The sequence below is a fragment of the Formica exsecta genome, unplaced genomic scaffold (genome assembly GCF_003651465.1).
Source record: "Formica exsecta isolate Colony F162 unplaced genomic scaffold, ASM365146v1 scaffold227, whole genome shotgun sequence".
NCBI lineage: Eukaryota > Metazoa > Arthropoda > Insecta > Hymenoptera > Formicidae > Formica > Formica exsecta.
The window spans coordinates 53542-69686 of NW_021849565.1; the positions used below are offsets into that span (position 1 = coordinate 53542).

Sequence of the window (16145 nt, forward strand, 5' to 3'; positions counted from 1 at the left end):
TATCTTCTCGTGATCGGAAGAATACCACATGCCAATCATGACACGATCTACTGATCGATAATCAGTCCCGTACATCCATTTCGAAGAAGAATAAAGAAGAGTAAAGAGTAATGAACTTGTTTCGTCGCGAAGGGCTGAAGGACTTAGCAAGATAAGAAATGTTGTCATCAGGATTTTTTACGCGGATGTTGCCGCCGAAAAAAAATACGATAATAATTTATAATTGGCTTAAATTATTTTTGATATTTTGTAGAGAAAGCAAGAAGATAAAAAAAGAAAGAAAGCTCTATATTAATATAGTAATTTCTACTCGCGAGTAATGTCAATTTCTCGATTGTAATGATAATTTTTTTTTTTTTTTATTTATCTACAAGTTATCATTTGTGTAAGATTGCTATCGCTTTCTAGTGACATTATCATATCTATTCATTTTTGCGTAAATGTTCAAGCTAACAGCGTTTGCGAGTACCGACTAAATTAGGTGTGCCTCATTAAAGATTAATTGTCCAGCAATTAATGGCGCGTTACCGTCGAGGACAGCGGTATAATTGGCTCGCCTTGCATTGATATTCCTGCAATTAACTTTTCGTACGATCCACAATCACAGAAAATGCGATGCAACGACCAATGGCGTAACAGCATCACGTATCGTCGGAATTTTCCAAACGCTTGATAGATCTCGCGTACAAATAATATATATGTACGATGAATTATACATATCTAGAGCCTAATGTAAAAGCGAGACTCAACGATTCTCGTCTTGGCGTTTTTAATTGAGGAAGTCGAGTCCGGCTGATACATGTGTGTATGTAGTGTTTGATTAAGATTTTCTATTTCTGTTAGTCATAGTGCACACTTCATAATAGATTTTATCTCAACATTTACGTATTGCTATAAATATCTCTTTAACACTTATGAGCGTTAAATAAACGTTGTCTATTGAGAAGACAATTGAAATTGAACAGAATTGTAATTGTTGATGTCCCAAAAAACTTATTCATAAAATTTTTCATATAATTAGCAATTAATTAAATATTATTTTGTCAAGAAGATTTCTTTTATGTTATCTGTTGCAATATATTACTTTGTAACAATTTTTTTTTATGATGTAAATTAATACGAACATTTGTAAATATATATAAAAGATTCTTATTTTATTAGTAGCATTATTATAACATTATTTTTTGATAATTGTAGAGATCTTTTAATTTGCCTAAAGTAATTAATTGATATTCTTAAAAATTATTGAATTATTAAAGTGAACGTAAAAATGGAAAAGATTTTAAGAGAAAATTACGTAAAAACTTACGAAATATATAATTTTTTGATCTATGTTTTCATCGAGATTAATACGAGCTTTTTTTTTTTTTTGATCGGAAAGATCGACAAAGATTGGAGCATACGCCGTTGCATCACGCTTTTATTTCCGCAAGCTTTGTTTTTGCACGAAGAGGAGCGCTATCACGCGGTCTGCTGACTCATAATGAAAGTATTTACGCCTCGTGATTCATTTATGCGCCACTACTCGGGTCACGATTCGTGACATAAGATCAAATCAGGCGTCGAGGACAACCTGAATTAGCAGAGTAAAGAAACTTATTATCGCAGAATTAAAATACTATCATGTAGTAAAAGTTAATATTTTTACCATCGATTGCCATTTATAATGAAAGAAAATGATTGCAAACTGAGGCAAACAAATTTAATTTTGCACATAAGGGAAAAAATAATTACGTGGCAGGATTACAGTTACGAGATATGAACTTAAATTCTGACTATATCTTCAAGATGGTAACGTGATCTTGCTGACAGCGATAATACTTTCTGTGCGCGAGAGAAAACTTACTTTTATAAAGCTTTTGACTTTTATAAAGCATGAGGCTTTTTTCCTCTGGAAAAAGAATGTCTGAATTAAAGGTGCAATAAAACAAGTGTGTATATTCTATACAGTTTCTTATCACAGAGAAATGTCTATATAAACTGGAATAAAAAATTAATTGCATTAAAGCGAAATATATTTTATATATGTTTTTTACACACAATAATTAATATTAAATGAGATATTTAATTTTAAATATACAATTGATTGCGAACAGAATAAATATCATAAAGATTTTCAGATCACGCGACTTGTGTTTGCTTCATCTAATTAGAACAATTTAATAACTCCCTGTTACATATATTTTATAGAACGAAATATGATTTTTATCGGCGGCATTATGATTTAATAGCATACAATTAATCGCGCGCGTTTCTTTTCTTATAATGAGAAAACTATTTCTTAAGAAACTACCCTTTGCACACTCGAAACTGCAATTAGGCATTCCGCGATACGTTATTATAGCGATAACATCGCAAGAACAGATCCGATATTTTTCTACGCACGCGAATAAACTCTTTATGAACTGGTTGAAATCAGTTCATAAATTTCAGAATAATAAAAAAATGCGCAATAATGGTTTGTTTCCATTGAAGCTTCACACTTGAGTCGTTTCGCAATTACTACGTTCATTCTTGTTCGATCGAATGCAAAACAAACGCGTTCACCTACCACATCATTCTAATTACGGTACATGTCTCACATTATTCTCTGTGTTTTGTTGATGATCATCTTGTTACAACACATTTTTCGAATCTTGTTATGCGCATGTCATATTACAACAGATGTGATGAATTACTTCATCCGTTTGACATTAGCGGATGCATCTCTGAAAGAAAAACAGAAATGCCTTCCGCAATATTTTAGCTATGCAGAAAAGTCACGATACGTACTGATAAGGGAACAAATATGATTTATTATGTCATTTTAATCACCGCGAGAAATTGCTCGCGAATCTTTTCCGCATTTGTGTGATTTTACTATGTATATTAATCGCTCAACGTCTCGCTCGTAATTTCGCTCGTATCCGCGAATTGCGCTTTTACACGACCGACTGAATCATAGTCGTCGATTAAATTTGAAGGTTGACACGTCAAGACCGTCGTGCTTCGTTTCTACGATTTGACCTAATTTTCTTTTTTTCTTTTCTGTCCCTGTATGGCTTCAGTAACCGTGAGAATACAGTGAACGGTGTGATAACTGCCGGCGACTGCAAGATCTGCAAAGATACGAAGGACGAATCGAAAGACTCCGAGGGTTCATCTTTGCTTTGCGCGCTGAAACCGCGTAAGCGTAAGGAACGTCGCGAATCCTGCTGCCAGGAACGAAAGCTGATAAGGTATCATTGAATTTTAATAATTACATAATAAATTTTGATACAAATTTTGATCTTATCGAAATGTTAATTATATTTTAATAAATCAAGTGTTCAAATTATTATTTGTCGATCAAATAAATTGCATGTAAGAATATTATTGCATGTCATAATTCTATTATTAGAATATTTAATTTTGCAATTTAAATTATTGATTTTTTAGAATATATTAACTTGTTATGTATTTATTAAATATTTGCTGCGTACAGCAAAAGATTACCGGTAAAATATTCCAAATTTCACATAGTTTTGATTTTTCTCATTCATTAAACTTGCATTAGTGTATGAATAATAAACATTAAATATAAATCCTCTTATAATATTCGAAAAAAAAATATTATTTTGTAAAGATGCAGGAATATTTTTACACGATCTAATTTAACATTATTTTATAGATTATTTCTTATAACATTGCATTATAATATATCTACAAAAAAAAAAATTGTACATAGAATGCGGCGACTATGTTTTTCAGAAGCAATAGTGAGGAACGTGTTCTTGATAGCCCCACCGACGTCGCAGATACGATTAGACGTGTGAGTAGCCACGAAGATTTTAACAGCCAGGAACATTTGCATATTTTATCGCAACTCGGTCAAGACATGGGTCACGGCGTGGTGAGTATAATCACAACGAAACAAGATGTAAGATGTCCACATGTTTGTAATTACTGAGTAATTTATATATATAATAATAGAAATATTTTTTAGAGTACAATTTTTTTATTTATCATTTATTAACAAACACGTCTTCATAAAAATTGCATAAAAAAAACTTGCAAAGATTTTGTAAAATATTGTTTGTTCAATTTAAATATTAAAACGGGTTATCTTTAGTTATCTTATATGATGAAAAATAGTTTAGTATTTTAAGAGTTAAATTAATAATTAATCGCAAACGAAATGTGAACTCGATTGCTAATCGACTCGTTTGTGCGCAGAGATGCAGCGGATTACCGCTCCACGAAAGAACCAACGTTTCGCCCGTGTCGAAGAAATCGTTATCGGTGCCGTCACCGTGCGAAGTAGTAGTGGCGACCGAGAAATATGATTGCGACGCCGAAAGATTGAGAAGCAGCGAACGCTTCAGCAGAAGCATCACTCCGAGAGGCAGAAGACAAGCGCGTAGGAGAAGAGTGCACAGAGTCCCGGATACAGATCGGAGTTCCAGCAAGGTAGGCACGGCAATACAATTTTTTTTCATCACAGATGTTGATATTATTAGCTTTACGAGTTATCTATAATATCTATATACTGAAATATTGATAGTAATTTCAACGATAAAATTAATTCCAGCGCGAATAAATTGCAGTAAAGTAAATATCAATATTCTCTAAAAACTCAAAAGTTGACATAATTAAATTACGATGTATGCTCGTGTCGAATTTGCAAATATTGTATAGGATATTCTTAATTATAAGAAGATTTAATAATGTTACGGTGATAGCATTGCGATACTTAAGCATTTAATGTGCCGAAGATATCACAAATATTTTTTATAAGAAGCAAAGAAAATTTTTTTATTTTTTGTCAGGAAAACGAAGAGGAATCTGAAAATATGTATATCTCCAATGTGTCACCAAGCCCTAACAGCCACAATGGCTCGCCAGGTCAAAGTTTCTTGGAGATGTTGAGCAGCGGACCCAGCAGATCACCCTCACCAGCTCGTCCACCCACCATCGATCACGAGGATGTAAATAATCCCAGTTTGACTAATTGGGGCTTTCAACATTTGGAAGGAAATGTAATTATTAGAATATTAATTATAAATTACATATAATTATTAAACAATTATTTACACAAGATTATCTATATAAATAGTTAAATATAATTTCAATTAAAATATTAAAAATAATGAATGTGTATAGAAATATGTACACAGAAAATTAATGATATGTATTAATTAAAAGATCAACAATTTATATAATAAATATATACGGATCTTTTTATACATATCAATATTATATATGTATCTATTGGATTTTCGTAGGAAGAAGCCGCGGATGCTCGAGTGGAAGCCATGCTTTCGCCAAGGAATTCGCTGTTGTTACCTAGGAGATTTTATTCCGAGGAAGAGATGCAACCCAGCACGCCTAATCCATCAGAAATGGGACTCAAAAACTTGGCAAAGCACATTAACGGCCTGAAAAAGAAGATTAAGAAGTACGAGGATGAGTTTGAGGAGAATTTCGGCTATCGGCCGAGTCATTCTGACAAAATGAGTAATCGCGACATCAAGCGGCTTTGCACAGAGCTAAATAAGTTGCGAAAGGAACACAAATTATTGAAGGAAGATCCGATAAGTGCGCTTCTGGCCAATGCCAATAATCGACTGAACACTAATGGCAGTCCGATAAACAACAACAATGGCCACGAAAAATCGCGAGTGACATCAATGGAAGAGATGGTGAAGGAGGCAGAGAAGAAACTCAGCGAGAAACGAATCAAATACAATCGGTCCGATAATATGGAGGAGCTGAACTACGAGCAATTACTGGACGAAAAGACGGCCGTGCAAAAAGCATTGCTTCATATCGAAAACACTTTCGGCAGGCCGGTCTATTATAATATATCTACAAAAAAAAAAATTGTACATAGAATGCGGCGACTATGTTTTTCAGAAGCAATAGTGAGGAACGTGTTCTTGATAGCCCCACCGACGTCGCAGATACGATTAGACGTGTGAGTAGCCACGAAGATTTTAACAGCCAGGAACATTTGCATATTTTATCGCAACTCGGTCAAGACATGGGTCACGGCGTGGTGAGTATAATCACAACGAAACAAGATGTAAGATGTCCACATGTTTGTAATTACTGAGTAATTTATATATATAATAATAGAAATATTTTTTAGAGTACAATTTTTTTATTTATCATTTATTAACAAACACGTCTTCATAAAAATTGCATAAAAAAAACTTGCAAAGATTTTGTAAAATATTGTTTGTTCAATTTAAATATTAAAACGGGTTATCTTTAGTTATCTTATATGATGAAAAATAGTTTAGTATTTTAAGAGTTAAATTAATAATTAATCGCAAACGAAATGTGAACTCGATTGCTAATCGACTCGTTTGTGCGCAGAGATGCAGCGGATTACCGCTCCACGAAAGAACCAACGTTTCGCCCGTGTCGAAGAAATCGTTATCGGTGCCGTCACCGTGCGAAGTAGTAGTGGCGACCGAGAAATATGATTGCGACGCCGAAAGATTGAGAAGCAGCGAACGCTTCAGCAGAAGCATCACTCCGAGAGGCAGAAGACAAGCGCGTAGGAGAAGAGTGCACAGAGTCCCGGATACAGATCGGAGTTCCAGCAAGGTAGGCACGGCAATACAATTTTTTTTCATCACAGATGTTGATATTATTAGCTTTACGAGTTATCTATAATATCTATATACTGAAATATTGATAGTAATTTCAACGATAAAATTAATTCCAGCGCGAATAAATTGCAGTAAAGTAAATATCAATATTCTCTAAAAACTCAAAAGTTGACATAATTAAATTACGATGTATGCTCGTGTCGAATTTGCAAATATTGTATAGGATATTCTTAATTATAAGAAGATTTAATAATGTTACGGTGATAGCATTGCGATACTTAAGCATTTAATGTGCCGAAGATATCACAAATATTTTTTATAAGAAGCAAAGAAAATTTTTTTATTTTTTGTCAGGAAAACGAAGAGGAATCTGAAAATATGTATATCTCCAATGTGTCACCAAGCCCTAACAGCCACAATGGCTCGCCAGGTCAAAGTTTCTTGGAGATGTTGAGCAGCGGACCCAGCAGATCACCCTCACCAGCTCGTCCACCCACCATCGATCACGAGGATGTAAATAATCCCAGTTTGACTAATTGGGGCTTTCAACATTTGGAAGGAAATGTAATTATTAGAATATTAATTATAAATTACATATAATTATTAAACAATTATTTACACAAGATTATCTATATAAATAGTTAAATATAATTTCAATTAAAATATTAAAAATAATGAATGTGTATAGAAATATGTACACAGAAAATTAATGATATGTATTAATTAAAAGATCAACAATTTATATAATAAATATATACGGATCTTTTTATACATATCAATATTATATATGTATCTATTGGATTTTCGTAGGAAGAAGCCGCGGATGCTCGAGTGGAAGCCATGCTTTCGCCAAGGAATTCGCTGTTGTTACCTAGGAGATTTTATTCCGAGGAAGAGATGCAACCCAGCACGCCTAATCCATCAGAAATGGGACTCAAAAACTTGGCAAAGCACATTAACGGCCTGAAAAAGAAGATTAAGAAGTACGAGGATGAGTTTGAGGAGAATTTCGGCTATCGGCCGAGTCATTCTGACAAAATGAGTAATCGCGACATCAAGCGGCTTTGCACAGAGCTAAATAAGTTGCGAAAGGAACACAAATTATTGAAGGAAGATCCGATAAGTGCGCTTCTGGCCAATGCCAATAATCGACTGAACACTAATGGCAGTCCGATAAACAACAACAATGGCCACGAAAAATCGCGAGTGACATCAATGGAAGAGATGGTGAAGGAGGCAGAGAAGAAACTCAGCGAGAAACGAATCAAATACAATCGGTCCGATAATATGGAGGAGCTGAACTACGAGCAATTACTGGACGAAAAGACGGCCGTGCAAAAAGCATTGCTTCATATCGAAAACACTTTCGGCAGGCCGGTCTCTAAGGAAGACAGAGCAGTTGTGCGACCACTATACGACCGATACAGGACCTTGAAGAGACTTCTTATCAGAGCAGGCGCGGTAAAAACTATTATTATTTAAATATGGCCCAAAATTGGTCTCAGAGGAAAATCGTAAGCAATATGTTTTATGCATATGTTGCAGAGCAAAAATAAGGACAGCGTGTCGGAATTGGCCACGATTTTGGAACACGAAACGATGGATTTTACATCGTCGAGTCTGCCTGGAAATCCCGCGGAGACTGATAGGAGAGCCAGCGAGCCTGACATGTCTCATCGAGGCATTTTGGATTGTATTGATCCTACGGATCAATTACCAACCGATAGCGATAGTCAACATAGTAGCAGTGAAGGCAGTCGCGGCGCCGGTGAAAGTTTACATGCTCTCCCTCAGTAAGTTTAAATTAAGATAAAATTTCCCAAATTGCCAGCTATTAAGAACCTTATATTTTTTTACATTTCACTTTTATGAAATTTTGAATTTTTTATTATTTTTATTTTTATTTATTTATTTATTTTTTTATTTATTCTGTATTTATTGGCGTTCTTTATCCTATAAGTATATATTTTTTTTTTTTTTTAAGGGAAGAATTACTAATACAACAACAAGCTACTCGAGAGGAGAAGAAGCGGCTTCGCAGAGCGTTAAAAGAGTTAGAAGCACAATTCGAAGCCCGAGCCGGCCGTCGAATGCAACGCGAAGATCGCGGACCACAAGTCACCACCGTGTATGACTCCTACAAGCAAGCAAAGGCGAAACTTAGACTGATCGAAGCTCTCATAGCTAAGAAGGCTTGACGCAGTATTTAATTTACAAGAACAAAGATCTGATTCAAAACAATACTGTTGAAACCTTTGAACGGGCTTTAAATGTTTGTAACAAGACACAATTGTTGTATCATGAATACAATACGGCTCATTCATGCCGTCTGCAATTTTTGCATCACGAAGTCACAATGAAAAGGGCCTGAAAAAGCAGTTCAACCGAACGTTTCCTGAAGCGAAGGACAGAAACATAATGTAACGAGAATTTATTGTCCAGAATCAAAAGATTTTTAAAGCAAAAACGGGGTAGTTGGTAATATTTGCAAGTAGAATTTACTTCGCTTTTGTAAGTTCATGCGTATTGACCTGAATTTCTTTTGATTCTGTTATAACACTCGAAAAATAATACCGAATATTTTCAACATTAATATAACATGTCTTATTTACAACACTTGGTTTAATCAACATAAGCGATATGTTGAAAATATGCATGAACAGACAAGTTAAAGTGCGTAATAGAACGTTTACAGATAAATGCATGGTATTGAAATAGCACATTTGAACTCTTTAAACACTAATGATTCTAGAACATAAAATTATTACAATACATCACGCGCGTAACGATATAATCGCGTAGTGAAATAATTGCAAATTTTGTTCACTGGTACACTTTATTATCATATTTAATTATTGATGAGAGGAAATTCTTACTTGATTGTCCTCCATTTATTTATCCTGCATGCAGGATTAGAATAAACTTTTTTACGCTAATAAGAAACTGGATGATTGTTTTGGAATATATTTACAGTTTATAAATTTTTAATTGATTTGTTACAAATATAAAGTATACTTATATTTTTTATATATATCTTGTTGCACAAGATCTGTAAAACTTTGTTTGTATTTAAAGTGTCAAACTTTACAGTGATGAACGCAAGAACAGATAATAATGCCTGAGATTAAAAATGGATTGTCGTTTTAAATTGTTAACGCAAATCTAGAGATCAAGATTTTTCCGATGTATAGAAGGGAAGACGTGTATCACAACTTGCGAAAAATATATATATCAAGTAACATTTTTATTTCACAGTTAAGTATATAATTTTATATGCTTAATATTTACATTTGTTTGCAGAAATAGAGTTTATTTGATATTATTTCATCATGTTTTTGCTATTCGTATATGTATATATATATATATATATATAAATAAATACATTTGATATAATGAATTATCTCACCAATGATAAGTATTGTATCAATAAGACTTATAAGAAAAATGATAGAAGAGAGAGTGAATATTCTCATATAATGACTAATGTTTATAGTGAACTCTATATTTATTTTATCATCTTAAAGTAATCGCTGAAATCTAACGCTGAGAGAGTAAAGAACGAATCTGTGGGGTTACTCGTAATGTAAGTACCTTGTAAGAGATATCACACACATGTTGTAATATTGTAGAGTATTATAAAATGTTACGATCTTAATAACGTATTAAAAAAAGAAAAGGATATTCACTAAAAGAAGCTCGTTGATTTTTGCGTTTATATTTTTGTACAAGTACGATTTTAAGGCCGTTCGCAATGTATACACAGCCGACAAGGGACTACCGCAAAAACGCCTTAAAATTCCACTTGGATCGATTTTTTCACACAGAGTCTCGAGGGTGCTAATAGTCTAATGGCTTGAGTTCTACAGCGTGCTGATAATACAAAAGAAATGCTTTGCGAATCTTACTAAATTGCAATCGTGAACCGAAGGATTTCTTGCGTTTTATATATCATAGCAATGAAATCAAATACCATCTCGGAAATTTCAATATGTAATCGAGACGCAAAAGCCACGATGGTTTTAACTCTTTATGAGGCGGTAACTTCTTTTTCTTTTTTTTCTTTTTCTTTTTTAATAGCGGTAACATTTTCAAGAAAAGATACAGTAATTAACATTTAGATAATTTTTTTAATACCATGTAACTAATTTTATAAAAATTTTAATATAATTGTCTTTCAACAAATTATGTTTTGCACACTCGTTATGTATTGTTATTTCTACATCGAATTTTTCAATATCAGACAGTACACCAAAAATTGGTGAACAACTCCGTTTCTCACGCAGGTAAAATTAATATTTTCGGAAATAACGATATATATCGGCGTTGACAAAGTCAATCGCGAACATGCCAAAATGCGTGTCCGTTCTAATTAAAAAAGGGTAACAAAAAAATAAAAGAGAGAAAATGAAAAATTTTTTAGACCAAAGCATTTTTTAGTCTGTGATATAATGAGAGATATATTTGCGTTAAGATGGGAAAGTGTGTATGTGGAGTATTCGGTTCCATATTTCTTTTTTCTTTTCTTCTTTGTAAAAGTATTTTTTTAAGGGATTGAGGTAAAAGAAACATGATTTTTCCGCCATTTCCTCCGTAGGAAATTATTGAAATTGATGATCACTTTAGAAGATCCTACAGCGATGACGATAATTTAAATAAAGCAGCGTCCTTTTTTCCGAAAGAACGGTTGGAGGCAGGATAAATATAGCGAAGAATACAAAAAAGGAAACGGATTTATCATAGATGCATTTTAATAATTAAAAAATTATTACAAAAAAATTACTATTACAATATTAAACAAATGTTAGAATATATTGCTTTGGTAATTTGTCGATTAATTAATCTGTCATCTGAGACTATTTAATTATTCCTTTCTTGTTCCATATGCAGAAATAAAAATAGGTAACGTTGAGAACATTTTATCGTCACGATAAGATGCGTTTCTCGCTTTCCTCACGATTATCGTCCTCCACCCGTACTGCTAAAAGGACTATCATTCACAAAAGAAAATTGATTTTATATTCGAGATGCCACACAAGGAATGTTTTTATTTTTCGCGGGTGCACCTATAAGCGCATCCTTCTGTAGTAAGAAAGAGAGAGAAAAAAATTAATTATCGTAAATCTAAGATAACATTTTATATTAACGTTAATTAAGGTACATTTTGTAGCGCATAGTGTCTTTACACATAAGAACAGATTGCGTGATTCTGTGTAGATGCTTTGAAAGAGAGAGAGAAAGAGAGAAGCAGGAATACTTGAGAATAGAGACAGAATGCAAGAAAGGAGCAAGAAAATTTTATTTAGCAAAGCTGAAAAGCAGAATCGGATAGATTATGAATCGTTAAATTAGTACTTAAAGAAAAGAGAAAGACGATATATATAAATATTCCACGCGGATCACACATTATCTCCGACGAACATATCTAGAGAGATTAGAATCTTGCGACAGGGAAGTAAAAACAAGAAATCAATAATGTAACGATCGATTTCTCTCGGATATATCGTCGTACGTAGCTGCAACTGACAATTACAATCGACCGTGAGAATTGTGACGAAGAATCTGTCTCTAGCAAGATTCGTAAAAAAAGAAATAATCATCTTCAGCGTTTATACACAAATGTTGATTATGTATGTACATATATACATGTAATATATATATATATTATATGTATAGAGGTACACACACAGCAAAAGAGAGCTGCGCATACATAAATCACATACAATTGTACATGCATACAAATGAATATTACACATTATTATGGGGTAGCACGCAGAATAAAATGGAATATGATCTGCTAGAGATGTTCGTTTATTACAAAAAATAAGAAAACACCTTAAAAATCGTTCCTTGCGAAACTGTACGAAGAGTAGCCCATAAATACGCATTTTTTTCACATTACCTAATGGAAGAAGAAATCAATTAATATCGTCGTCTTTTTATCGAAATTTTATTGGGCCCGAACATTCTACTATATATGCAAACGATTTGATAAAAGTAATAACTTTTATTAAAAATATGTTTTTTTACCGTAACTCTATGTAGCGTTATAATACGAGTTGCATTTGCTTATGAAAGGTTTGAATTTGCCGTAATAATGCAGCCAGTTGCATAGAAGTGGGCGGCTCTCGTGTTGCATTAAATTTTCGTCGACCGAATATCTGTGTCGGATTCATCGAATGAGACTTTCCAGGTAAAATCGATATGGGAAAAGGATTCTTATGGAAACCCTTGCCTGATTCGGTCGTAATGCAAACGAGACTGTTTTTCTCGTGCAACATTTTCATTTGCTGCTTCAGCATCATTACCTGTTCTCGTGATATATCGTTAATGTACGTGTGAAATGCATTAAGTACTTATAATAGCTCTCACTTCTTTGTAAAGACCGATAACGGCGTTGATTTCTTCCTCCTTGATATTAAGTTCTTTTTCCATAGCGGACAATTCTTTTGCTAAAGATTTATCTTTGGACTTTTCCATTTTTGATTGCAATTTCTCATATTTGCTATAAATCAAGGATATCGATCGATACAATTAAGTTTTAAAAAAATAGATTCTTAAATTTAAATAATAATATGCCAATACTTACGTGTTCATTTCTTCAAATTGATCGTGTAGATTAATTAAAATATCACGTATTTCCTTGACATTGTGTGCGCCAGTAATTGTACGCATTTTATAATCGCCAATGCTAGTCTGCAATATCAACGTATTATAATATGTTTGATATAAACTGCTAAAATGTGATTACCTCCTTATTTGACGATATTTTTGAAACTCTTTGCTGATTTCTCACATTTGCTAGCGTATTGCTTTGATTTACGACAGTAGAAGATTGTTGCTTAATCTTATGATCATAAGAATCAATCTTTTCTGTATTAAATTGTTTAATGATATTATCTTTTTCAGGAATCATTTTTGCATTGTCAGATACATTTGACGTACGAGTTTCTACGTGTTGTAAATCAAATACAGATAATTTTTTATATCGATCGATATTTGAGTTCTCGCCGTTGTTAAATGTCTCAGGCAGGTGCGAGCTTATATTGAGAGCCAATCTTTCCGAATGACTATTTCTCTGTTCCAGAAGAATCGACATCGATTTCATGCCTGTACTGACTTTATGAATCAATAACGGAGATATATCGTTCGCAATCGGCTGTCTTGTTTTCATTACGCTCAATACCTGCGTTTTTTTTGTTTTTTTTACAAAAAATCGTTTCATGAATTTGGCTACTTTTATGAATTTCAGATGAACTCACTTGTTGAATGTTCAATCCGAGATTGTGGCTGGGTGTTACCGAAGTTCCTACTACGAACGGTATATTTCGGAAGTTAAATCTGCTGAAGTACGATTTGTTCGAACGCTTCAATCTCGATGCCAAAGTCGGCATCTCGTAACTAGGAGTAAACATCGGATCGTTGCATCTGTTAAAAGTATTATGCTCGCTTTGATGCGTTTTGTATGCGCTTTGATGCGCCGATGGATAGAAATCTTCGGAATGCTTTTCGGATTTATCATATTTTTGAATCTTCTCGGGAGTCGCTCTGTAGAAGAAATAAATTTGCATGATGAAAAAATAAATTTTATATTTACTAATTGTTCAAAATAATTATGCATATAATATAATAATGATATGATTATTATTATAACGGTTTTAAAAAATTACCCCGAATTGCATTGAAAACTCGGTGACTGGGGACACTGATTAGGCTGTTCGTTCTCCTTATTATTGAATTGATCATTTTTATTTATTTGAATTGATTCATCAATAGCATGTTCAGGATATAATGTTTCTTGGATCCTTTGATTAGCAGTTTCAGTAGGATGTCTTTTTACACACTTTGTTTGTTTACCAAATTTATAATGCTTACTAGATATTCCAGAATTACTACTCTTTATTGTAGTATTATGAAAAATTTCCAGGACGTCGGCGGACTTTTTTGGATTCTTTGGGGGATTAGACTGTTGATGAATAACGCTACGGCCTGCGTTAAATATTTTTTAAACAACATTCGATGTAGAATCTATTCTTAATATGATGATTATAAAATACAATGTTTGAATAGAAATCACGCAAATTCGATTCTACCTCTATGTCTGCGCTTCTTTGCTTCTTTTCTACCGATGAGACTTGTATCTTTAGTAGCAACTGTGCTCTTGGAAACGGAACTTCGTAATCTTCCTTTCTTCTTTCGCATTTTAGATAATGTATCACCCGCTTTATTATAAATGGAATTTGATTCGCTTCTCTCTATTTTCGAAGCACGTTTACTTTTCTCCGCTCGTCTAATTTTCGCGGTATCCGGAATGTTCAAATTCAATTCCGCATCTCTAATATCTCTTTTTGCAGAATTCGGTGGAATTAATTCGCGGAAATAATTCTCCTCATTCGCTTTCGATGTCAGTATTTCGACAGAATCTTTTACGCCCAGCATTGATTGCAAATGTTCCCGCATGTATTCCGGTAAATAAGACTGCGGATCTTCGTATTCTCTACTCGCCTATTCATATTTCGAGAATTTTTATAACAATCATATACATATATATATATTATGTGTGTATGATTTATAATATATACGCGTAATCGTGTACGCCTACTTTCAGGGTTTCATTCTGGACTGGCATCGTTGTCATCGCGATAGGAAGTTTCTTATCTACTTGAGTCTTCGGTATAATTGTAACATTTAATAATTCATTTTGCTTTTGTTGCTTCAAGCTTTTAGATTCCTCGGTAATATCGCCATTGCCGACAATTCCTCTAGGTGACGATTGGGCAGATATCGAATTTAAACGTAAGGTATCTACAAGAATATAGATATTTAGATAACTTGAATGATTTTAACGAAAAAATTATTTTGTACCAAAATCTTTTATACCAAAATATTTTATATCAAAATCTTTTATACCAAAATATTCAGTCTTGTGTTCAATGTTATAAATTTTTTGAAAATTATAATTTGGGATTTTATTTGTTGCCATAATTTCGCTATTATAATCGTTATGTTCGATTGAAAATTTTAAGCTTGGGTTTTCAGATGATGATTTTATTGGCTTTAGCGAAATATCAGATTTTTCTTTGCCTTTCATTTCCGATTTGACTTTCTGACAAACTCCCATCACATAATTTAATTTGGACTTTAATGTAGAACATTTTGTCTCCGCTTTATCCAATTCTTGCCCCATTTCTAAATATGGCAATAATGTTCATTAAAATATAACATCAAAATATTCTTCAACATATAACGATATTAACAACATTAAAATATTTTTAATGTTGTTAAAATACTTTCGAAAAACCGAAAATTGTTGACGATTTTGAAATTTCGAAGCTAATATATATATAACATAACTGTATAAAATAATATTGATATAAATAAGAAAAATTCGATTTATATTAACGTGATAATACTTTTTAATGTGATATTTGGTTTGCTTTCCGATTCGTTTAATTTGCATGATTGCATTTCAGATTGAGCCTTTAAAGATGATTCTGTGAAATCAAAAATAATATTAATATATACAGTGTAAAGAAAATTTAAAAATTTATTATTAAAAAAATAATATTT

At 33.0% G+C, this 16145-nt stretch overlaps 2 protein-coding genes across 5 annotated transcripts in view; one reads left to right on the plus strand and one right to left on the minus strand.

Moving 5' to 3' along the window:
• Window positions 1–12372, plus strand: part of LOC115235561 (protein FAM13A) — a 61957-nt gene extending 49585 nt beyond the window's left edge. For all 3 annotated transcript variants that reach the window (XM_029807439.1, XM_029807438.1, XM_029807437.1), the window contains 8 exons: window positions 3048–3218; window positions 3730–3871; window positions 4195–4428; window positions 4788–4997; window positions 5244–5806; window positions 7952–8039; window positions 8124–8371; window positions 8563–12372. In XM_029807439.1, the coding sequence (XP_029663299.1) occupies window positions 3048–3218; window positions 3730–3871; window positions 4195–4428; window positions 4788–4997; window positions 5244–5806; window positions 7952–8039; window positions 8124–8371; window positions 8563–8776 (1870 nt within the window). In that variant the 3' untranslated portion in view covers window positions 8777–12372. The remainder of the gene's footprint in view (window positions 1–3047; window positions 3219–3729; window positions 3872–4194; window positions 4429–4787; window positions 4998–5243; window positions 5807–7951; window positions 8040–8123; window positions 8372–8562) is intronic.
• A 37-nt stretch (window positions 12373–12409) lies between these two features.
• LOC115235562 overlaps window positions 12410–16145 on the minus strand; it is a 16041-nt gene continuing 12305 nt past the window's right edge. Inside the window, exons 3-8 of one of the 2 annotated variants that reach the window (XM_029807441.1) lie at window positions 13838–16069; window positions 13327–13761; window positions 13165–13271; window positions 12948–13080; window positions 12606–12883; window positions 12410–12477 (exon numbers count right to left, since the gene is read on the minus strand). In XM_029807441.1, coding sequence (XP_029663301.1) covers window positions 12623–12883; window positions 12948–13080; window positions 13165–13271; window positions 13327–13761; window positions 13838–14146 — 1245 coding nt within the window. In that variant the 5' untranslated portion in view covers window positions 14147–16069 and the 3' untranslated portion in view covers window positions 12410–12477; window positions 12606–12622. Of the gene's footprint in view, window positions 12478–12499; window positions 12884–12947; window positions 13081–13164; window positions 13272–13326; window positions 13762–13837; window positions 16070–16145 lie in introns of those variants that run through there. The other variant, XM_029807440.1, reaches the window with a different exon arrangement.